General features: G+C 34.3%; 1 protein-coding gene across 3 annotated transcripts in view; it reads left to right on the forward strand.

Annotated features, from left to right (window-relative positions):
• Nucleotides 1-26,071, forward strand: part of TTBK2 (tau tubulin kinase 2) — a 117,750-nt gene that overhangs the window by 46,962 nt on the left and 44,717 nt on the right. For 2 of the 3 annotated variants that reach the window (XM_006920449.3, XM_015596002.2), the window contains 3 exons: nucleotides 9,331-9,404; nucleotides 15,032-15,172; nucleotides 16,678-16,782. In XM_006920449.3, coding sequence (XP_006920511.1) covers nucleotides 9,331-9,404; nucleotides 15,032-15,172; nucleotides 16,678-16,782 — 320 coding nt within the window. The remainder of the gene's footprint in view (nucleotides 1-9,330; nucleotides 9,405-15,031; nucleotides 15,173-16,677; nucleotides 16,783-26,071) is intronic. The other variant, XM_025038824.1, reaches the window with a different exon arrangement.

Consider the following 26,071-nt stretch of genomic DNA (forward strand, 5'->3'; position numbering starts at 1 on the left):
ATATCTATATCTATATCTATATCTATATCTATATCTATCTATCTATCTATCTATCTAAAATGATTACCATAAGTTTAGTTAACATCTACCACCTCACGTAGTTACAATTTTTTTCTTATGAGAACTTTTAGGATCTCATCTCTTAGCAACTTTCAAATAAACAATACAGTATTATTAATTATAGTCACCATGGTGTACATTATATTTCCAAGACTTATTTATTTTACAACTGGAAGTTGTACCTTTTGGCTATATTCACCCATTTTCCCCACCTCCCATTCCCTCCTTCTGGCAACCATTGATCTGTTCTGTTTTGGGGAGTTTAGTTTTTTTAGATTCTACATGTAAATGAGATCATATGGTAGATATTTGTCTTTCTCTGTCTGACATATTTCACTTAGCATAATGCCCTCAAGATCCATCCATGTTGTCACAAATGGCTGCATGATATTGTTTTATATATATGTATATACATATATACACACACCATGTGTTCTTTATCCATTCATCTGTCAATGGATGCTTAGTTTGTTTCAATGTCTTTGCTATTGTAAATAATCTGCATTGAAAATGGGGTTCAGATATCTCTTCGAATAGTAATTTCGTTTTCTTAAGGTATATACCCAGAAGGGAGATTTCTGGATCATATGTTAGTTCTGTTTTTAAGTTTTTGAGGAAACTCTGTAATGTTTTCCATAGTGGCAGCACCAATTTACATTTCCATCAATAGTGCACAAGGTTCTCTTTTCTCTACATCCTCCCAACACTTGTTATTTCTTATCTTTTTGATAATATCCATTCTAACAGGTGTGAGGTGACATCTCATTGTGGTTTTGATTTGTACTTCCCTGACAATTAGTGATGTTGAGTACCTTTTCATGTACCTGTTCTATTTGATATCTTTTTTGGAAAAATGTCTAATAAGCTCCCCTCTTCATTTTTTAATCAGGTTTTTTGTTTGTTTGTTTGTTTGTTTGTTTGCTACTGAGTTGTATGAGTTCTTTATGTATTTTGGATATTAACCTGTAATCAGATAAATGATTTGCAGATATTTTCTCCCATTCTGTAGGTTGCCTTTTATTTTGTTTATAGTTTCCTTTGCTGTGCAGAAACTTTCTAGTTTGATGAAGTACCACTTGTTTATTTTTGCTTTTGTCGTCTTTGCTTTTGTTGTCAAATCCAAAATATCATTGCCAAGACCTATGTAGCTTACATCTTATGTTTTCCTCTGTGAGTTTTATGGTTTCAGATCTTATGTTCAAGTCTTTAATTCATTTTAAATTGATTTTTCTGTATGATATAAGATAGAGTCTAGTTTTCATTCTTTTGCATGTATCTGTGTATCTATTTCTTTTTTCTTCTGTAATTCTCTCTCTCTCTTTATATTGTGGACTTTATCTTCATGCTGTTTTCCTTTACAGTTGAGAGATGGTTGCTGGTAGCAACTGGAAAGGAGGTACATTTTTTTTCTTTTCTAAAAAAAAACTCTTCTCTTAATTATCGTTTGAAAGTATTGAGTTTTGCTCTGATTAGAACATCCCTAAAACAGTTGTATTTGTTAGAGCAATGTCATACATTGTCTTAGGCCTTGATTATCTAGTTTTCTTCTCATCATCAAACTGATCTTCATGACAAAAGAGAAATTTCTAGATTACTCTGATTAGCTTTGAGCAATTAATTTCCAACTTTGGACCTGGGAGTGGATCAAGACCATTGAGACAGTAGGTAACACAATTGAGGAAAATCATTCCCCAAGGAAAATTTAGGTGCTGTTAGTAAGGGGAATGTATGCTGGATAGTTAATCAAGTAAATGCTTTATTGAATATATTATTTCATTTAATTTTGTCAATAGCTCTACTGAAGAAACTGAGACTTGCTTAAGGTCCCATAATTATTAAGGGGCAGAGTTGCGATTTAACTCTAAGCCAGTGCCTTTTTTCTTTCCATCAGTCTTGTGTCTCCCTCAAAGAAAAATGATGTGTTGTTCTGTGTGGTATATGGCATTAATGACCCTACCTTGTAAGGTTCCAGAGTGGTTTTCTAAAGATTCATAAATGATTAGGTATAGCTTAAACAGTGCTTAGAAGAAAATTTATAGCAGTAAACACTTATAGTAAAAAGCCAGAAAGCTCTCCAATAAATAACCTAACCTTTCATCTTATGACACTGGAAAGAGAAGAGCAAATTAAACCTAATGTAATAGAGGAAGGAAATAATAAAGATTACAGTAGAAATTAATATAAAATAGAGAATAGAAAAACAATGAGGAATGCCCCCAAAAAACCACAAGTTGGTTCTTTTGAAAAAAATTTAAAAACCTTTATCTAGACAGATGAAAAAAACAGACTCAAATTACTAAAATCAGAACTAAGGACATAGGAAGCATCATGACAGAGTGAGAAGACCCCTTTGTATCTCCTTGTAAATTTACAAGTGAGACACCTATAATCCAAAAAAGTTTCTCTGCTCAACACAGAAACACACCTAGAGATCCATGCATTGGTACATCTGAAGGCAGGTGTATTGTAGTGCCTATGAGAGACTGAACAGGGAAGAACAGGGAATGGTGCCTGCAGATGCAGTTTTGTGCCTGCTGCAGCCCCAGCTAACATGCTAGTAGTGGAGGAGTCAGGCTGTGGTCCCCACATTGTGGATCATTGAAGAGTAAGAGAGGCAGAAGCAGTGTAGGTGCTCAAAGAATCTGGTTCCTTCTTCTCCACATTGAGGCAGAATCCCGTAGCAGCAATGGAGATGGGCTACAGCACAGTGGTGCCAGCAGCCATAAAGACCACTGCAGTAGTGCTGCAGGCTCCACATCCCCCTCTACCATGGTGGTACCCCAATACTGAAAGGACCTGGACACAGTGGGGACACTTACCACCTCAGTCATCCAGGTGCCAGTTTCCATGACTGCAGGGGCAGCCCCCCCATTGTGACCTCAGAGGTGCAAGTAGTACAGGTAAAACAAATACAGCAAGAAGTACAGGTAAAAAAAATTCTAGTAGATGCTATAGTACCATATACTGGAAAACAAAGAAAGCCCTCTCATTTTCAGCCTACTAAATTGTTAATATCAAAATGGTATCGAACAAGAAAAGAGTTCATTACCTCAAATGCACAGGGAGAGGAACAATCCAACAAGTACCATAAACCAAGGTAACATGGTAACACAGAAAGAAAATGACAAGTCTCTGGAAACCAAAGTCATGGAAGACTGTGATTTAAGTTATAGAGAACTCAAGATTGCAGTCATGAATTAACAAGGTACAAGAAAACTCAGAAAGGCAGTTCAATGAGCTCAGGAATAAAATTAATGAATAAAAGGAGTACTTTACCAAAGAGATTGAAATTACAAAAAAGAACCAAGCAGAAATTCTGGAGCTAAAGGAATGAAAGAAGGGACATTTCTACTAATCTCACAAAGATAAAAAGGATTATAATAAGGAAATATTATGGAGTACATGGCAATAAATTAAATAAATGAAATCGACAAATTCTTATAAAGACATAAACTACTGAAACTGACTCATGAAGAAATAGAAAATCTAAATAGACCTATAACAGATAAAGAGATCAAATTAATAACAATAAAAAACAGCTACTCACAGTGGAAAGCCCAAGCCCAGATGGCTTCTTTAAAGAAGAATTAACACCTTTTTTCTTTTTTTCTTTTCTTTTCTTTCCTTTTCTTTTCTTTTTTTTTTACAAACTCTTCCCCAAAAAATAGAAAAGGAGGGGACATTTTCCAATTCAGTCTGTGAGGTCACTATTACTCTGATACCAAAACCCAAAACCAGGAAAAGACACTAGAAGAAAAGATACTGCAAACCAATGTTTCCTTCTGAGTTTAGATGCAAAGATCGCCAGCAAAACACTAGCAAACAGTAACACATAAAAATAATTAATCACCATGACTAGCTGAGACTTATCCAGGGAATTCCAGGTTGGCTCAAAATATGCAAATTAGTTTATATAATACACTATTTCAGTAGAACAAAGGATAAAAATTGTATGATTATGTCAGTAGACATAGAAGACTCATTTAGTAAAATCCAATACCTCTTCATGATTAAAATACTCAACAAACTGGGAATAGAAGGGAACTTCTTCATCCTGATAAAGGACATCTATTAAAAAAGACTGACTCCCCGAAAGAGAAGGAACAGGACAAGGATTTCTACTCTTGACACTTTTTTTTTTATTCAAGTCAAGAAAATGAAATAAAATGCACCCAGATTGGAAAGAAGTGAATCTCTAGTTGTGGATGACCTGATTTTATATATAGAAAATCCTAGAAAATTTACTAAAAAATTATTAGAACTGATAAAGAAGTTCAGCAACAGAAAATATTTATAAATTATACATTGATATGGAACTTTATCTAGACTATAAGATAGTTAAAGAACTCTCATGGCTCAATAAAGAGAAAACCCAAGTGAAAAAAATCAGCAAAGGATCTGAATAGACATTTCTCCAAAAAAGATATACAAATGGCCAAATAAACACATGAAAAGATGCTCAACATCATTAGTCATTATGGAAAAGTAAATCAAAACTATGATGAGATACCACTTCACTCCATCTAGGATGACTACAGTTAAAAAGATATAAATAACAAGAGTAGGTCAGATAGAGAAAAATTAGAACCCTTCTATGTTGCCGAAGAATGTGAGATTCTGCAGCTCCTTTGGAAAACACTCCAGCAGTTCCTATGGACTGCTTAAGATTAAACGTGAGGTTGTCATATGACCTAGCAATTTGACTCCTAGTTACATACCCATGAGAAATAAAAACGTGTGTCCACACAAAAATGTGTACATGAATGTTCATAGCAGCGTTATTCATAATAACCAAAAAGTGGAAACAATCCAAATGGACAATCAACTGATGAGTGGCTAAACAAAATGTGATATATCTATCCAATAGACTATTACCAACAGCGAAAATAAATGAAGTACTGATACATGCTACAACATGGACTTTGAATACATTACGCTAAGTGAAAGAAGCCAGTCACAAAAAACTTCTTTATTAAACAATAGAAATTTATTTCTCCCAGTTCCAGAGGCTGGGAAGTTGAAGATCAAAGTGCCGACCACTTTGGTTCCTTATAGACAGCTGCTTTCTCTCTGTGTTCTCCGATGGTGGAGAGAGAAGAGAGCTCTGATTGCATTTATGTAAAATGTCCACAATAGGCAAATCTATAGAGATAGAAAGTAGAGACTGTGAGAGTGGGCAGTGACTAACTACTAAAGGGTATAGTTTTTTTTTGGTGGAGTGGGGTAGGGCTGATGAAAATGTTCTAATATTGATTATAGTGGTGATTGCACAACTTTGTGAATCTACTAAAAACCATTGACTTTTACACTTTAAATAGGTGGATTTTTTGGCATGTTAACAATGTTTCAGTAAAGCTATTATAAAAAACTTATTCATTCATCTATTCACTCAGTATGTATCCTGTGCAAAATACAATTTGCATGTCCTGTAGAAAAATCATTGTAAAATCCCCAAAGTAGAAATCATTATCCTCTCTCATACACCATAACTTTTGTTTTGGTGAATATTAGTGCAATTTACCTTGTCAATATAGCTTAAGCTAAAAGTCTTTATTCACTTTCTCCCTCTCTCTTCTCCATAATCTGTTTATTCTGTCTCTTAAACCATAATTTGAAACCTTTCCTCTTTAAATTCTCACATCCAGTGCTTTAATTTGAACCTTCCTTATCTTTTACCTGGACTATTGTATTAACCTCCTAATTGACCTCTTCTCTTCCATAAATAAGCATCTAGTGGTAAATAGTATTACCTTTCCAAAACACAGGCCAAATCATGTAGCTCTTATGCTTGAAGACCTTTGAACTACCCCTCCCCCAGTCTATTATCTAATAATTAGTCAAATCTGAATTCTTTTATGTGGGATACAAGACTTTAGAATACTTTCCTTGTCTCAGATTATCCCCTACCTCAGCCCACCTTTTAACCCTTATCCAGCCCTGTAGCCTATTAACTCTTCAATCATTCATATAAACTTAGATCTTTCAGACTTTGTGGGTGCCCTTCTCTTAGAATGCTCTTCTCATCTGATACATGAAAAGCCTTATAAACAAAATTTTCAAGTCTTTTGTGTATCCATAGCAATTTGTCTATAATATAGAGCTCATCATACTGTATTATATATATATTTTTTGTTTACATATCTGGGCTCTGAACTCTTTGAGGGCATGCATCTTAATTTATCTTGTATTCTTATTGCCTTACTTTTATATTTGGCCCATAGTAAGTCTTCTTGACTGTGTTTTGTCATAGTCTATTTCCCTTTTAGTTTTAATATTTATTGACAGGGTGTTACTTAAATTTAAAATCTGTTTCAATTATGTCATAAAGATTAAGAACAGAGGCTCTAGAATCAAACAGCTCCATCTTTTTCCAGCTGTTGGGTTTGGACAAAGTACTTAACCTCATGAAGCTGCCATTTTTACATCTGAAAAATAAAGAAAATAATAATACTTACATTATTAAGATGTGAGGATTAAATCATGTAAAGCACTTAATATAATGCCTGATACAATATGCTTGCCTAGTATGCATGTTTTCTTAGCTGTTGTTATTTCTATTAATTTTTTGTCACTCATAGATATTGATTGCGTGTTTCACTATTTGCCAGATATAGTGGTAGGTACCAGAACAAGATAGCTATGATCCCTATACTCATGAAGTGATACCTCAGTTTGTACTAGCTATTACAAAATTTATTTTAACAATTGCTCTAAGTGCTGGTGAAGATTTACTGTTCCAATTAAATTGTAGTTTCTCCATGCTTTTAAAACTTGTACATATTTATTGAAATAACTTTATTAAGTAGTTTCATTAATTGCATATATCTGAAATAGAAAAGCAATAGTGCACTGTGCTGTAAAGTATGAGATAAGAGCTCATTAAGCTCTTATCTAAAACAATGAAGATGTGAGTCCTAGAAATTTGCTACTGACTTTGTGTTTCGGTGACCCAATAAAGGATACACAGTTTTTTTGATGTCTATCTTTTAGTAATTTGGTTTTAGTATCAAGACATAAATAGTATTTTAGTATAACTTTAGTATAAAGAAATTTTAAAAGCATTCCAAGAGGAGTTAAATCTAGTATGGCCTTTCGTTTATAATGCAGTATCTCTATTACAGAGAGGAGTTAAATCTAGTATGGCCTTACTGTATTTAAATGCAGTATCTCTGTTACAAGGACATTCATGGTTGTAACAGAGATACTGCATTTAAATGTTACATGATAGGAAGGTGGACTCTTAAAGAATGGATAATAAGAGGAAAATACCTTTTAAATGATTTTTTAATTGTTTCTGTGAAACTGAGGAAAAGAGTAAGTTGCTAATTGACTATCATTTTATCCTTCCATTCTTACTGCAGTTTACTAGATGAAACTCAGTTTTTCAAACATATGTAAAACACAAGTAAATTGATGAACATGTATTGTATACATTGTGAATTATTGTTCCCATTGAACCTATTCTTGCTCTTTGACAAAGCATAGAGAATGAGAGAACAATGTGATAACCTAGATGCAATAGAACAGTATGGAATTATTAATTAAAATAAGTCTGGATTGTGTTTACATTTTAAATCAGTCAGCAGACAGATTCTTTTTTTAAAGTTTATTTTATTAGTTTCAAGTATATAGTACATTGGTTAGACATTTATATAGTTTATAAAACAATCTCCCTAAATGCTCTTTCTCTTTTTGAATGTTGAGATGTATTTCTCATCATTCTACCAAATCTTGCCCATCTAGCTTTTATTCTGTGACTTCCTCAAACTTTTTCAGTTTCCCTTCATTGTCTCATATTCCGTTTACTATTTAACGTATTATAGACTGGCTCTTGCCCCTTTCACTCACTAGTGACCTCCTTGTCAGTCTTCCATCTGTGTTTGTAGTTCCATGTATTTTCCATCAACTCATGCATGGTTCCCCAGTGTATTTCTGGAGCTCAGCTTTTTGTCTCAGTACCAGGCTTGAAATTACACTATCTACTGAATTCAACTGGTTACCCTCAAACTCAACATTCTGATGTTCATTAGCATCTATAAAACCTACTATATTCTCTTATTTCGGTACAGCTTTTCATTTAATTGTACCAATTTCTAGTCAAAAACATATCTTTAGTATTTTGCAGATTTATCCTATTTTTTAAGATTACTTAAGATTAAAATACTTAAGATTCAAACCCTTATTCTCTCTCTTGAGATATTGTAACTATCTACAGAGTGACATTTCTTGCCTCCTGAAGTGACCTTTCCATAGTCTCTCCTCCTTCTTGCCACCACACTGATGTTCTAACCTGCAATGTTTTAAGTGTGTTTTTCCTTATCTTAATATCTTTTAGGTGTTTCTCATTACCTAGCAATAATTTTCAAATATTCATCCATGACCCATATACTTTTGGATCATTTAAAGAACTTTTTAAAAGCTCATACCCTATATCTTCCCCCATGGATTCTGAATCAATACAGAGTTTAGGAATCCTCAAAAAGTATCCCCGATGATTTTAATAAGCAGCCAAAGTTGGAAAACAGTAACCTATCTGTGTGGTTCAGATTACTTATCCAGGATCTGATGCCTGCCTGCTTCTCTCACACCATCTCATTCTGTCTTCTTTCCCTTTAATGACTGTGCTCTCGCCAGACACCCTTTACTGGCTCTGGAACCCACCAGTCTTGATTGTCTTTTAAGTCCTTTGTTTGCTTTTGTTGAATTAGGGACAAGACCCTCAATTTCTACCTGTTCCACCTCTGCTTTTTTCTGCACCCTCGGCAGCAGCACCTCCTTAGATTTCACATGTGGAATTCAGGTTGAAAACCACGGAGCTAATTGAGATCAATGAGGTCCAGAAAGATTAAGTAACTCACTGAAGTCTTATGGTGAATGGCAGACCATATCTAAAATGCAGGATTTATATGCCTAACATAGTTCTTATTTATTGCTGTTCTTTGCTTTCATATGTATAATGTCTGGGCATGTTGATCTGAAATGACCTGTTAATTCTTTCCTTCCTAAATAAATTATTATTCATTTGTTCCTTCATTCACGTGTGTATTTATTTCATTCAATAAACATTTGTTTGACTATACAAGGAGCAGTGTAGGATTTGGAGAGGAAGTGGATAGATAATTTGAATAATACAAATTTCCTATTCTTAAGGTTCTTAAGACAGGTCCTTTATATTCAATCATAAAACATTACATAGAAAAACAAATTATCAATTTTTTAGATGAGAAACCATAATATAACCTTTTCCACTGTTTTCTTTCTTTTATCCAGGGAAAGACCATGTCTGTAAATTTATTGGCTGTGGGAGGAATGACCGATTCAACTATGTGGTCATGCAGTTGCAGGTAAGTTACCTTGAAAATGTATCTTAGAATCTTTGTTTTGATCAAAGTACCTAATTCCAGTGGATATGAATGAAGATAATAACATTCTTGATATCATCTCAGAATGTTTTATACTATGTAGATGAAACTTTATTTAAACAGACTCGATATACATTTTTCCAAAGATGGAAGGGCTGCTCTTGTCAGTTATTTTAGATGATCCATATCTTCACCGATTGTCACCATTCCAAAGTTTTAATTCTCACATGGATTGCTAGATATAATGTTAGTTTTATAGTGACCCTGTCTCTTCCCTTTCTACCCTTTATTACCTTAAGGACTCTAGTTTTCCATTAGCTCGAGCACCAACCTTTCCTGCTTGAAAATTTAAACATTAGTTGAGATAGAGGAGAAATGCCATTCCTCTTTCTCTTCATCCATTAGCATTGCTCTGTTCCCTGTTCTTTAGATGGAAAGTGGAGTTGGGTTGGGGCAGCAAAGAGAGAAATTCAGAAAGGGAATATTGGATTGATGACTGCAGCAGGGAGAAGAGAGAAACTATCCCATTCTCTCTGACACTACCTCTGACCCCAGACACACACACACCACCACCACCACAACCACCACCCTGAACTGCAGTCACCCTCAAAAGTGTAAAAGCCATGGTATACCTTGGTGGCTCATTTGAGTTCTCAGAGTTTTCTTTCATCTTTAGCAAAATTTGTTTGGGATATTTGGTTCTTTTATTCTTTTTCAACCTAACTACATAGCAGTGACTTCAGAGACATAGATCCTGGCCTAAATGCTTCCTCTTCTCCTTAGAAGGCTTTTCTTGTTTCCCTCAGCTAGCTTTCAGCATTTGATTTAGATTTAAAGATTTAATTTCTCTATAGACTATAGCCTTAAAGTCTTTGAGTAATGTGATTCATTATGTCTTGAGCCAGCAGTTTCATTTCTTGAAGCAGCTATTCCTGTACCTTTTTTAGGTTATTCATATGGACCCTCCTTTCTCTCACTTTGGCTAGTCTATTTTTTTGTGTGTAATATTTTATAATTTTCTTCTGGATTTATATACATTGTATTTGATTCTCACCACATCTCCATGGAGAGGATAGGACAGGTTTTATCCCATTTTGCAAATGAGGAGGCTGAAGCTCGAAGAGGTTTGTGGTTTGCCTGGAACTGATTAACTTGTGGAGGTTAGGGCTTAGTGGAAGCCTGGCCAGTATTCTTGGCACAATTAGAGAAAACTTCAGTTTTGTCCTTATGTTACTATTAACTGGAGAATATGGACAGGAGCTTTTTCAGTCTGCAGAGTCTCCGCACATACTTGTTTTTATTTTATTTGCATTTATGTAAATCTGACTTTCTGGAAATGGAAGTGCTCTTAGTCTGGGAAAATTAAGAAGACTGGTATAAATCAGATAATGATAGCTTTTGTGGCATTTGGCAAGCTTCTACAGACTTGTCCAAGAACCTTTCCATTTGACTTGAGTGCTGTTTTTTTTTCCTGTCATAAGAAAATTAATTCACCATGAACTACTGCCATCTCTATCTACAGTTATGGTTGACTTAATTTGGGACAAGGCCGAAGTTAGTATAACTGCTAGAGGGTACTATTCTCTTGACATAGTGGAGATGACTACTAGGTTTCCCCCATCTGTTTGATTAAATTTACATACTCAGACCCAGCTTCTCACTGACATTCCTAATTTCTTCTAAAGCCCTAAATTCATTATTCTTAAGTTAATTTTACTCTTTTCTTCTTGGAAATTCCATTATATACTATCTACCTCAAATTTTTTAAGGAATAAATCCTATCTCTCTTACAGAAATTCTATTTACCATTAAATGGGTCTTTAAATCTTATAGGGGTCAAGCAGTTGTATACATTTCTTTTCTCCTTTCTACTGGTAAGACCGTGGCCAGGTCTCATTCAATATTCTGTCAGCATTGAAGCTTTATATGAGCATCCTCAGTATAAACAAAGGGTGATATTTTGTGATAAGCATATCATCTAGGGAAGGGCAAAAATATTTTGAATTCTGTATCTAATACACATGTAGATCTAGATTGCTTAACATCAGAGTTGCCACTTTTTAAAAATTTAATTATTATGAAAAAAAATTAAACATACACAAAAGTGTAGAGAATAGTATAATGAACACCCATGTACTTCTCACCTGCCTTCAGTAATTATCAATATATGGCCAATCTTGTTCCAAGCGTGTACGTTCTCTCCCCTCTCCCTCTCCAGATTTTTTCAAAACAAATCCAAGACATATTTTATCTGTAAATATATCAATATACATTTCTAAGAATCAGGGGTTCCCTTTTTTTCATCTTAACCACAAAACATAATAATTCCTAAATAATAGCATCAAATATCAAGTCAGTTTTCAGATTTCCTTGGTTGTATCTCTCGCCTCTGTTTTTAACTATTTGGTTTACTAGAAAATGGTTCCAGACACGGTTCACACATTGCTTTTGGTGGATGTATTCTTAAGCCTCTTTTAATCTGTAGATTCCTCTTGTTTCTTATAGTTTTCTTTTTGTTGTTGTTTTTATTGTCATTGAAAAAAATGTAGTCATTTGTCCTGCAGAAGTTCCTATATACTGGATTTTGCTGATTATTTCACTGTAGTGTTGTTTAACATGTTCTTCTGTCCCCTGTATTTTCTATAAACTGGTGATTCAATCAAAACCAGTTTTGTTTTCTTTGTCCAGAATACTTTAGAGGTGAGTTGTGTGCTTCCTATTGCCTTGCATCGGTAGGCAGTGTCTGGGATATTAGGGATATTAGGATTGATCAGTGTAGTTCAGGGACCTTCAGCCTGATTTGTTCATTTTAAAGTTCTCAGTATTTTTCTCCTAGATTTTGTCAACCCAATAGTAATTATTTCTTAGATCCATTACTTCAGTGGGGTTACAAATGTACCTAATGCTATCATTTCTTCTTCATTTATTAGCTGGAATTCTTCTTTAAAAAGCCTGCCACCAACCATTGGGTTATCCTGAGGTACATTTCATAAAGGAAGGACAGGACTAATACTTGATTCTTTTATTTACTAGTTTTCAGAATAATGAATTGGTTCCCTAATATTTTTCAAAGGGGACTAACTAGTTAGTTTTCTCTTTTTAAAAAATATAATTATGAATTCATGGATTTAACATTTTATGTCTTTCAATCATTGCAATTCAGAATTGTCCCATTTTTGGCTAGCAGGACTTCCTTCAAGTTGGATCTTAATTTTTTTTGACAAGACTAGACTGTAGTGATCTTTGCTAGCATCCTTCCTTTTTGGTACAACATTGTATACCTGCTCATTCTGTATATTTCATGCTCCAGAGCTGGAATCAGCCATTTTTCCATTAAGCCCTGATTCCTATTAATGAGAAATGGTATTTAGAGACCACAGTCTAGATACTTATACATGCCTGTTGCAATTGGGTTGGTTATTGTTTTAAATTCTTTTCAAGTGGATGGGTTCAGGATGTGCATTTTTTAAGAGAAAATATATCATGGTTCAGATTAATATTTTCAATTCAAATGTGTGATAACAGAATTGCTAATAACCTCTTTGATTTTATATATTCATCCCTTTGCTCTTATGCACTTTTTAATATATGTAGATAAAATGATACTATTGGGATTTACATGAAAATAATTCAGTATATGTACATGGGAAGGGAAGAGGGTGTGTGTGTTGCACAAGAGGGTTCAGAGGGGTTGGTAACAGATGAAACTAGATTAGCTGTGAATTGATAATTGTTCATTCTGGGTGATGGGTAGGTATATGAGCTCATTATATTATTTTCTCTCCTTTTAAGTATGTTTCAAATTTTTAATAATAAAACGATTTGCATTTTTATTAGGATCATGTTAAATTTATAGAATTATTTAGGGAGAAATGAATTTGCTTTTTTTAAATCAATAGTATTCATTCAAATTTACTATCTGTAAAGATTCTTCTTTTTTTTTCCCAGTGGCTGCATATCAGTCAGTAAGATGACTGTACCATGATTTATTGAATTGTTCATTTATTAATGGACAAACAGATTGTTTTCAGTTTTTCTCTGTAACAAATAACTTTGTGATATATACTCTGAGTTATAATTTGGTGGATCAAACGTGCGTCTATTTACCATGTTAATCACTCTTTTCTCCATACTTTTGCAAGCTTTGTATTTATCTTCTCAAATTTTGTTAATTGATACCTTAGATTTACATTTTTAAAGATTTAAAATTTTTAAATCATTGCCAATATCATAAATCCAGTTTAACTGATTTTCTTTCAAAACGCTTTTATGATGGTGGAAGTTGTTTACAAATAATATTCCAATATTATCGTAGGTATATTTTTGACACTCAAAATATTGATTTTTGAAAAAAAATTATTGGAATGCTAATAAAAGTTATTAGGTACTCTCATAGGATTATAAAAATCATTGTTCTTGATTAGCATTTATTTACATTTGCTGAGGATGTAGAGAACAATAAATTCCCCTAACATAAAAAAATATAAAGATAACTACCAATTTATGCTGTGGGGAAACTGCATTTTTAAAGAAGATACAAAGTTGAAAGGTTCCCGACTTCCCTGTACTTTTTCAATTCTTAGATTCCTAGAGTACTCTTTAATATTTTATTTTAAATTGTGCTTAAGTAATTTAAGAATGTATTGCTTCTTCAAAAGTCAATCAACTGTCTGTCATTGAGGTGATGTTATCAATGGTATTAATTCCAAATGTACACTACAAAATTTTGAGAATAGATTGGGATACTTAAATTTCCTTGAGATATAGGAGCCAGTTTCCATTCTTTGGGAGGTAGAACTGCAGTGGTGTAACTCTGCTCTTCTCAAAAATTACTGGTATTTTACCTAGGCAGTAAGGAGCCTTCTGGGTAGAACAGCACTGTGAAGTGGGAAAAGAACACTTTGGAGTCAGATAGACTTAGATTTGAAAAACAGCTTTAAGAAGTTAACATTTAAACTCTCTGAGCCTCAGCTTCCTCATTCGTAAAACAGGAATAACAACTTTTGTTTAGGGTGTTGTGAGGATTAAATATTACAATCATGAATGTAAATACACAGGCTAAATAGATTCATTTTTTTATCTACCACTATAAGTTATTGAGTGTTTAATATCATTTATGTTCATAATAATAATTTGCATTTATTGAGTACCTACTATGTGTCAGACAGTATTCTAGACACTTTACATGGATCTTGTTTAATCTTCACACATCACTGTGAGGTAAGTATTATTGGCCCCATTTTATAAGGAAACCATGACACAGAAAAATTAAGTAGTTTGTATGGAAATACGTATTAGGCAGTAATGGAGAATTACTGCTCTGGGCAGATATATTTTATATCTTTTTAAATAATCAACACCGTTTTTTGTTATGACATCAGAAACAAAGGGAAACATGATGACATAATGAGTTCAAAACTTTGGTTATTTTAAAATTTCTCTGAAACATGAATGCATTATTTTAATAGATTCTCTTTTCTTGAGTGAATCATGATATATTTCTTGGAATTTCAGTCAAAACATTTTTAATGATAAATGAATAATTCCCCATCTTATCTCATGACATAGTTTTAGTACCATATTCAAAAGTGTTTATTTGATTTCCAAAGGGTCGGAATCTGGCGGATCTACGCCGTAGCCAGTCCCGGGGCACATTCACCATTAGCACTACTCTTCGGCTGGGTAGACAGATTCTGGAGTCTATTGAGAGCATCCATTCTGTGGGATTCTTGCACCGAGACATCAAACCGGTAAGAGGGCCTTTTCCAGCCAGAGCACAGAATGAGTTTGCTTGGTACTCTTAGTCTTATGATGGTACACAATAAATTACAAATGTAGCTTTCTATATTTGCTTTCTATATTAAATACAAGGTGATATATCAATTTCTGTACAAAAATGTAACTGGAAGCAAAATGCAACTTGCATCTTAATTTTTTTTAAAAATGGTAATTTCAAACTACAACTTATATTCAAGAGCTTTTCTCTTACACTGCAAATGTTACTTGGCAACCAAATTAAAAATAGTTAATGCTTGACTTATTATTATGTGTGTTAACATCGCTAATTATTTAGCCTTATACCTAAATTGGTAGTTATTCTTTGGATTTATTTTTCTTGATATTGGTTAAAAATATACACATATATTGCTTTTAGATATTGGCATAGTATTCTTTGTACTATTTCTCAAGTGACGAATTATACTTATAAGAAACCATCAGTTGTGAAAGACTATATTTTTTCTCCTGAGTGCTGTATTGGCAATAAACAGTATTTTTTTCCTATTGTTTTTCTTAGAAATTCTCATTTTCATAACTGAGAAGTATGCTTTTATTTCTTCTCAGTTTTTTTATTGCTCACAAGGGGAAATGACCCATTTTTGATATATTGTATTTACTATAAATTTATCATACGTTGGTTGGTGCAATTGAAAATTACACCAGTCCGTTGCTATATGATTTCTAAAATTAAATAGTTTACATGAAAATGCCAACTAAAATTAACATAGTAGAGTCAGACTTAATGTAATGTAGATTTCTACAGCTCTTATTTTCATGCCAAACTAAATGCCATTATTTGAGAACGAACCACGATGATTGAAGAGGTTCCATTTTCACCAGACAGTTCCCTAAGTAGAAATAGTATCTTAAAATAAAAGCTAACAATTCTGTAACAATTTGGCTTTAGCTTTTATAAATTCTCTTGTTTATATACCCATCTTTGCAAGTTTGCAGTCATGTAATGTTACCTTTATTTTTATTAAGGGAAGAATGCAAAGTATATTTTCTTTAAGTCTGTTTTGAAACATTTCCTTAAATCGTATTTTAATTTTTACACTTAGTAAAATTCAGTTTTATGATATTTGTAGGATATTCATTTAAATTTTTGAGCTGTATATTAGATTTTGCTCACTCCTAGTTTCTCCCATTAAAAAATAGGGATTGGGTTTTCATTTAAGCAGTGACTTAAGAATTTCAGGAAACTTAAGAGTTCTGATTCCAGTTAAGTTAGTCTTGGCGTGACTTTATACAGTTGCTTAAATTCTTTGTTGCTCCTTTGTTCATCTAATGTTAGGCATTAGTAGAGCCCACATTGGAATTATGTATTTGATATCCAGTAATTATCATTGAGTAGAATAGTATATTTGAGACATGTGTGTTATATAAAGTTTAAATAGAAGAATTAAAATATAGGAAGGGTAAGATGTAAAGACTAATTATTATAAGAAATGTATATTTTTCTTCTTTATTTTTCTAGTCAAACTTTGCCATGGGTCGCTTTCCTAGTACATGTAGGAAATGTTATATGCTTGATTTTGGCTTGGCTCGACAGTTTACCAATTCCTGTGGTGATGTCAGACCAGTAAGTTTTTTTAAATATTATTATTAAATATTTGAGAATTAACCTACTATTTATAGTATCATTCCTTTAAAAGAAATTCTAATTATGTATCAGAATAGATGTCCTTCAAGAAGTAACAAAATAGATTTATGATTAAATTATAGAATGGAGTTAATTTTATTATTGAAAGTTGTGGCTCTAAAAAAAGTACATTATATGCAGATTTAGAGTTGACTTATAGTAAGAACACACATTAACCCTTTAGGATCAGGGGTCTTTTTTGCAATCTGAGGCTCTTTCTACATTCTGCAATTCTTTTATTTGTTATTATACTTTTCACATCCATAATTTCTGTTTTTAAACATTCTCTTAATTGATATTCTCTATTTGATACATTATCATAGTTTCTTTACTTCTTTAATCAAGTATTTGTTTAGTTCTGTGAACATGTTTCGTAATGGCTACTTTTAAATCTTTTACTGTTAAATCCAACATCTAGTCACTCTCACAGGTAGTTTCTGTTACCTGCTGATTTTTTTTTCTTTTTCATTTATGGGTCATACTTTCCTGTTTCTTTGCATGCCTTATAATTTTTGTTAGAAACAGGACATTTTAGATAATATATTGTAACAGTTCTGGGTACTGGTTTTCCCCTTCCAGGGCTTGTTATTGTTATTTGCTTTTTTATTTGTTCAGTGACAACAGGATTAGTTTAGTGGTCTATTCTCCTCACGACCCACCCCCAACACATAGTGTTAAGCTCCACTAATTGATTGATGGTTGATGCTCTATTGTTTACAACTGTGCCCTAAGGCACAAATTCCTTGATAAACTAATCTAATTAAGTTGTGCCTCCTAAAATGAAATAGTTTCTCTTTGCTCAAACTGCAGGAGGGCTGCTCCCATCTGTCTTATTCCTCTGGTTCTCCCCTGTTGGGTCTACAGTCTAGGCTATATCTTCATTAGGTCTACCAAGATCCTTTCAATTCCCTTTATCACAACCTCCACTATTTTTTTTTAATTAAGTTTATTAGGGTAACATTGGTTAATACAATTATATAATTTTCAGGTGTACATTATATTTGACATCTGTATATTCTATTGTATGTTTATCACCCAAAGTCCTGTTTCCTTCAGCTACCATATATTTGATCCCCTTTACCCACTTCACCCTCCCCTATCCCTCTATATATGACCCCCTTTACACTGTCTACCTCCCCGCTCCTCCCCGACCCCCTACCCTCTGGTAACCACTAGTCTATAGTCCATGTCCATGAGTCTCTGTTTGTCCTGTCCTTTGTTGCTTTTAGATTTATATCTCACATATAAGTGATATCATGTGATTATCCACTTTTTCTGGCTTATTTCACTTAGCGTGATTATCTCGAGGTCCATCCCTGTCGTCACAAATGGCAGTATTTCATCTCTTCTTATGGCTGAATAATATTCCACTGTGGAATATTATGTACCACAGCTTCTTTAGCTAATCATCTATTGTAGAACACTTCGGTTGCTTCCATGTCCTGGCCACTGTGAATAATGCTGCTGTGAACATCGGTGTGCAAATATCTTTTCGAATATGAGTTTTCAAGTCTTTGGGGGTAAATACCCAGTAGAAGGATTGCTAGATCATATAATAGATCAATTCTTAGTTTTTCGAAGAACCTCCATACTGTTTTCTATAGTGGCTGTACCAACCTCCACTATTTTTGAGAGGAGTTTTAGGTTAACTTAACTGTTGCAAATGAAATAATTTCCTTTAGGAAAAGATTAGGATGTATTTTTTTTTTTCTTCTATCCCTGGGGAAAATCTCTGAGCCAGGGCTCTGGAGTTGGGAATGAGGACTATGATATGCTGGTCTCTGAGTGACATACTCACATTAAGAGCTGAGCCCTGGCATTGAGTTGGGAACAGTAGTCTGAAGTCTCTCTATTTGCCTCTCCTGGAATGCAATTGTTGCCTCATGAGCCAGGAGAAGGACAGTTGGGACCCCAGTATTCTCAGCACACTATGCCCAAAGTAGAGGCTCCATTCCGTGAGAAAGCTAGGAGCTTCCACATCTCCACCTGCACTTTTCCAGAACTTAGCCTGCTCAGCAACAGGCAGCTGGGGGATGAGTGATGCTGAAATTCTGCTCCTATGGTAAGAAAGCCCTCTGGATGGGAAGTAGAGAAGAAGGGAGCTATCATGAGCAAGGAAAGCAGCTACCTTCAAAGTAACACTCTTAAATGCGTTTGTGTCTTTCCACAATGCCTGGTTTATTGAGTGGAACCTTCTCAAATAAACCAATCAGGTGTCCATGCAGGTTAATAGACAGCACACAGAGAGCAGAAGTACAGAGTCTTTCTTACATGACAGTGACGGGATGAAAGTCTTTACCGTCTCCAAAGTGAGCTCTGTTGACTGGTGGCATGGATAGGTTTCTCGTCAGTCCCAAGCCTGCTACAACAAGCAGAAGGTCAGGGTCTTCAGCTCTCAGCATATCTGTTAGTGATACTCTCTGTCAGGCTTGAGTATCATTTCTCTGAGGTGTTCAGCTAATATGGTCCTTACAGGGTGGAATCCTTATGCTTATCAGCTTCAGGAGTCCGGGGGTTATCAATGGCTGTTGTGGCTGAATGGCTAACATTTCTGTGATTTTGGGCATTCTGATCACACCCTAATGGTATTCCCATTATGCTCCAGTTGACATTACTGTCATAATTCCCATAAAATCCATTTTGTAAAGTTCAAAAAGTCTTTAATTCTTAAGGCTCTATTCAGGAGCCCTGTGTCTTGGCTGCAGCAGTCTGGAGTGGAGCCATCCTCACTGATCTGGAAGAGAGGAGGGATGGAGCAGTTTTGGTTCAGATACCACAGACTCTAGCCTTTTTTACTGAATTTTCATAGGTTTTCTTGAATAGATGTTTCTTCATTTGTTGTTTGCCCCAAGGACCGTTTCTAGAGGCTTTAGTTATTTTTTAAAATAATTTTCACCAGTGTTACTGGGGAGCAGCTTGGTGGAGCTCCTCATGTTTTCGTAACGGTAGTTGGTCTCCCACTACAGTTATTACACTTACATCTACTTTTTACTTTTAGTTTTGTTTTAACTTGATACTGATTATGACTTTCATGTTTAGCAAATTAATTGCACAGAAGTTGGAACACTGGTTTTGAATGAGCTAATTATATAATAATAGAGTTGTATACATAAATGTAAATTATATTAAAACGTGGGCACATAAGCATTTAAGCACTAGAGAATCCTTTTGGTTTGAGTGAAGGTCTTGCATTAATAGGTAGCAAGGCAGGTGATGAATTTAGTTTCCGTTTAGCTTACTTTATTTGAATATATTTCTGGAATCTTATTTCTATTGCAGGTATCTTTTTTAGTTTTTAGAATATTATCAGGTTATTTTTTTTTCACTCATATAACATTTAATGAGCACATATTATATGTGAGGCATGGATGGAGGTGCTGAGACTACAGCGTGAACATGCAGACCAAAATGAGTATCTTATGGAGGTTAAATTTTAGTGGAGAAGACATCATACACAAATAAATATATAATTTTAAATAGTGATAAATGCTATGAAGAAACACAAAGCAGAGTGTTAACAGAGAGTGATAGGCAGTGAGGACGACAACTGTTTTAAAGGTATTAGAAAAGACTTCTCTAAAGACGTATTGAGTTGAGCATTGAATTAAGTATGAGAGCAAGCCATGTAAATATCTGGAATGAAAGTGTTCCAGGCAAAGGGAACAGCAAGTGCAAAGGCACTGAGGCAGCATAAATTTGGTGTGTTCAAGGAAAAGCAGGGAAGCCACTGTAGAAATAGCCTAGCCAAGCATAGCATAATAAGGGGGTAAGTGGAGAGAGACTAGGTTTAAGAGGTGGGTAGGCCCCAGATTATATATGATTTTGTAAAGAGATAGATTTTATTCTAAGTGTGAAAGGAAGCTTTTGGAAAATTTTGAGCATGGTTGTTGTATACTTGAGCTGTCAATTAGCCAACTATATAGTAGAGTTATATACAGAAGTAGATTAAAACACAACCACATGAGAATTTAATTGCCTGGAAATTGTGGGAAGACTATTTTTGGTTTTATCAGTGTTCTCGTGTTAATTGGTAGCTAGGCAGATAAAGAACTTAGGTTCTATGTCATTTATTGGATTTTAATATATTTCTGGAATCCCATTTCTATTCTAAATAACAGTTTTTAAGTTTTCAGAACATGTTTTTTAAAAAGTCACTCCGGCTATGAAGAAGAGACTATTGAGAGAAAGAGTGGAATCAGAAAGACAGTTTGGAAGACCTGTGTCATGGTCCAGTGATCACTGATGGTGGTAGAGACCTGGGGCTTTAGGGTGGTACAGTGAAGATGGTGAGAAATAATCATATTTAAGACTTATTTTAAAACAGATTTACTAAGACTTTTCTGGATTCAATATTAGGATATGAGAGGAAAAGAGTCAAGAATGACTTCAAAATTTTTGTCCTGAGTCAGTGGTCATGCTACTAAGTTTGGTTGGGGAAGGATGAGGAACAGGTTCGATGAGTGAAAAACAGCAGTTCTAGTTTCTAGAAGTTAAGTTTGAGATGCCGTTAGATTCCAGATGGAAATAACAAGAAGGTGATATTATATGGTGATCTGTTATCTCAAAGGAGAAATCAGAGCTGGAGATAATATAAATTTACTAATCATTTACTTGCAATGTTTAAAAATAAATGGTAATTTAAAAAAATAGAATAGGTTTGATCAGGTAGGGAGAAAGTATATATAGCTAGATAAGAAAAGAGGTTCTGAATCTGAGTCATTGGGAGCACTTTAGCAACTTGATGATAGATACAGAAGAACTATGAGTTAGCCAAGAAGAATGAGGGGGAGGATCAGTCAGCGAAGTAGGAGAAAAATCAGGAGAGTATGATATCTTGGGAACCAAGTGAAGAAAGTGTTTCAAGTTTTATGGGGTTGTCACCTGCATCAGATGCTACTGCTAGGTCAGATAAGGTGGAAACTGAGAACTGACCCTCTGGATTACCTACATAGAGTAGGTTATAGAGAGAGTTGTGGATAGGAAGTGGGGAAAGGAAGTATAGGCAACTCTCTGGAGGAGTTCGTTTTGTTCTAAAGAGGAGGGGTAAAACAGGGAAGTAGTTGAAAGGGCAGTCAAATCCATTTTTCTTTCCTTCCCTAATTAAAAAAAAAAAAAAGATAGTTGTTATAGCATGCTTGTATACTGATAGTAATGCTCCAGGAAGCATGAAAGAATTTTCAATAATGTAGGACAGAGCAGGAACCATTGTAGGAGCCAAGTTCTTGCATAGCTGAGAGGGGAAGGAATCCTGGCACAAATGGTGAGGTTATTAGCCCATTATATAAGAGCAAGAACACTGTTCTGTTCTGAGAAAAGGCAGAATAAGTGAACACAGATACAGATAGGCATTTAAATTTGGTAGTGGGAAGCTGAAGTCTCATGACTTTTATTTTCTCAGTGAAAAAATCAAGGCCTTTCGCTGAGAATGCAGAATGGTCTTGGAAGTTGAGAAAAGAGGACATGTGAAACAGTTATCATGGAGAGGCAGAGAGTAAACTGACTAGGAAAATAGATTGCTGGGCTGTTCTGAAAGTTCACTTAAGTAATATGATAATTTAAGATATAATCGTCAGTACAATTGTATGTTTTTTTCCAGATATCTTTTAGCTGCTTGTTTAGAAGTACAGTTTAGTCCAAGAATTGGGTTAGCACTATGGAAGAGAGAGTGCTATGGTGGTGGAACGAGGCCTGGGCTGTGTAAGGAGTGTACTTCCCCTTTATTTGTGTATTAATAGCCAGTTCCTTTTAGGGTTTTTATGCCAGTAGGATTTCATTATTTTCTATAAATGTCTCTTAAATCTCAAATAAAATGAATTTCATGCTTTTGGATCATGATTATGATTGAAATCACTCATATTGTTCCACTAATATAAAATCAGAAGTTGCCTTTGTAGATTTATTTATTGCTTTAAGGAAACCTGAATTGAGTTGCTTGGATTGTCTAGGTATGCCATCACGTTATATGAAAAAAACGATATTTTGATTTTTTTTTTGTCTCGCTGTATATATTCCAAAATAGTGTAAAAAACACATATATAAATTTTAAGAATATTAAAACATCCATGTCCTCCATCTAGGTTAAGAAATAGCTCATTATCACCTTAGAGGCATGCTGTGCCACCTTCCTGATCATATCCCTTTTCCTTCCCTGAGCAGCACTGTCCAGTGGAACTTACTGTGAAGATGGAAATGTCCTGTAACTGCATTGTCTGATATGGTGGCCTCTAGCAACATATGGCTATTGAGCACTTGAATTGTGACCAGAGCAAACAAGGAACTGAATTTTTAATTTCATTTAGTTTGAAGTTGCTGTTACATTGGCCGTTGCAGCCCTATACATAACCTCCATTCTAAATTTTGCATTAACTAGTCCCTTGCTTTGCTTTCTTCTCTCTTCTGTAGACTCAAGAGTAGTTGTTTTGGGGTGTGGAGCAGATTCAAGGAGCTATTATAAAATAGTATGGTTACCATGTGCCCTTTACCTAACTTCCCCTGATGATAATACCTTACATAATCATAGTACATTGTCAAAACTGGGAAATTGCTATTGATATACTGTTATTAACTCAAGTACAGACCTGAGTCAGATGTCACTATTTTTTACATGTACTTTTTGGGAGGGTATGGGGAAGTGGTATTTGAAATTTTGTCACATGTATAGATTCATTATAATCAGCACCACAGTCAGTATACAAAACTCTTCCATCATCACAAAGAAATTCCCTCAAAACATAAATGTGTGTTTATTTACCAAACTATGGTATAGGATCATCAGTCAGCATGCATTACAAAGAGAATGGTGAATAGTATCTTTGACACTAGTGAGTTGTTTATGTGGTTGGTTTTGAGAGCCTGTACTATTTATCACCTTTAAGATATATTAGTTACATTAAATAGGGATATGAGGTACAAAGAAGTCCTGAACTGTATATGTTTATAATACTTAGCTCTATACAGTTTTAGAGTTGAATTTCTATTTTCTTAATGATTTCAATCTGCATGCTTATTTTTTTTTTTTCTCTTGGTTTAAAGCATGCCCCAGTTTTCTTACCCCTTCAGCTGGCATCTCACATTGGCCCCTTGTGTCTAAGCTCTTGGAATGCCATGTTTTCTCCTTCCTAACCATTCAGCTGAAAATTCCAGGGCCTGGAGATATAGTGGCCTAATTAAGAAAATTTTTAGAAGTCTTTTTCTCTGTTACATGTACAGAATTTTTTATTTTCTTATTTCTTTCGGGGGGTTTTATTACATAATTCTTCATGCTTTTTCTCCCCGCTGATTCTCTCCCTTTGGTTGGCAGTAGGTCTGGGCTCATGCCTAGAGTCCTTGTCTTCTCTTTCTAGATTTATTCTTCTGTGAGTTTATTCTGTCTCTAACATCCAACCCCTTCTTCACATTCATACTGCTTCTGTCCTTGTACAGATATTGTGCTTTCTTGCTTGAATTATTAAAATAGTTTCCTCACCAATCTCCCTGCCTTCTCTGGAATCTTGAATACTTTTAGCAGAGTAAAAATCTCAAGCACTTTCTCAGTTGTATCACTTAAAAATTTTTTATCAATTCAATTTGACTGCACATTATAAACCAAACAACTGAATATGACATCCAAGACCATCTTTAATCTCATTACAACCAACTTTTCCATTTTCTCTTACCATTTGCTTTTGTCATACCAAAATCTTTTCCTTAACACTAACTGTACTTTTCTTCCTTTTGGCATTGTTTATTGTTTCGTTTTTACTTAAAATGCATTTTCTTCTTCCTGTTGTAATTCTGTCAGTTCCTCTAGTCCCAATATACTTTTTCTTTCATTTTCATTCAACTGTCTATGTATTTATTTTAATAAAACATGCTCTTAGGTTGTTAACTACTTTCACTTTTTACTTTTTTTTTTCTTTAAAGATGTTTTTTAAATACAATTTTGGAAATATAATACTATATATATTACAAAACTAAAAATCAAAATTTCATCAAAATTTAACACTTCTGCATTTTGAAAGACACTATTAAGCAAATGAATAATCAGCTTACATACTGGGGAAAATATTCACAAAACACATATCTGACCAAGGACTTATATCCAGAATCTATAAACAACTCAACTCAATAAAAAACAAAAACAGTAGAAAAGAGGAAATGATTTGAATAGAAATTTCATCAAAGAAGAGATACTACAGGTAGCAAATAAGTATATTAACAAATGCCGAGCACCTTTAGTTATCAGGGATATGCAAATTAAAACCACAATGAGATACCACTACACAATATTTAGAATGGTTAAACCCTTAAAAATCCCAGATAATTCTAAGAATAGTGGTGGGCAGAAATCAGAGGTTGCCAGAGACTGGGAGTAGAGGGGAAGGGATATTGACTACGAAGGGTGTTAAGGGACTCTTGAGGTGAGAGAGATATTCTATACCTTGATGGCAGTGGTAGCTACATGACTATATATCTTTGTCAAAACTCATAGCACGGTGTACACCTAAAGTATGAATTTTACTGTATGTAAATTATATCTCAATAAACCTGACTTGAAAAAAGTTAAAAAATAAAGCATGAAACAAACCTCCATTTCACTCTTGCTATTCCAAATCCACTCATTTCCTATATGCCCTTATCCCTCCTTCTTCCTTTAGGTAGCTATATTATTATTAGTTCCTTAATGTATTCTTCCAGAATTTCTTTGTACATATAAAACAAATATGGATGTATGTTCTCATTTTTCTGTTTTTGATTCAAAAGGTAGTATGATGTACATTCTGCACTTTTCATTTAACAGTGTATCTAGGGTGTATCTTTCCATATCAGAATACAGAGCTTCTTCATTCTTTTTTTGCAGTTGCAAAGTGTATTCCATTATATGGATGTACTGGAATTTATTTAATCAGCCCCCTGTTGATGAACATTTGTTTTTCTTCCAGTCTTTTGCTATCAAAACTAATGTAGTGAATGAATTTGTATATCCATTATTTTTGCACACATGCAAGTATATAGGATAAATTTCTAGTAGTGAGATTGCTGAGTCAGAGAAAATATGTGTGTTTGTAATTTTGATAGATATTGCCAAAGTGCTATCAATCAGGGAAGTTTCAAGAGATGACCTTTGTCAAGGCCCAGTTAAATGTTGCCTTCTTCTTAGGACTTTTCCTTCTTCTTTTCCACCAAATGAAACCTAATCCTTACCACTCCTAGGCTTTAATAGCTCGTTGTACTTTGCTGATAATGTTCA

This window comes from Pteropus alecto, unplaced genomic scaffold (genome assembly GCF_000325575.1).
Source record: "Pteropus alecto unplaced genomic scaffold, ASM32557v1 scaffold86, whole genome shotgun sequence".
Taxonomy (NCBI): domain Eukaryota; kingdom Metazoa; phylum Chordata; class Mammalia; order Chiroptera; family Pteropodidae; genus Pteropus; species Pteropus alecto.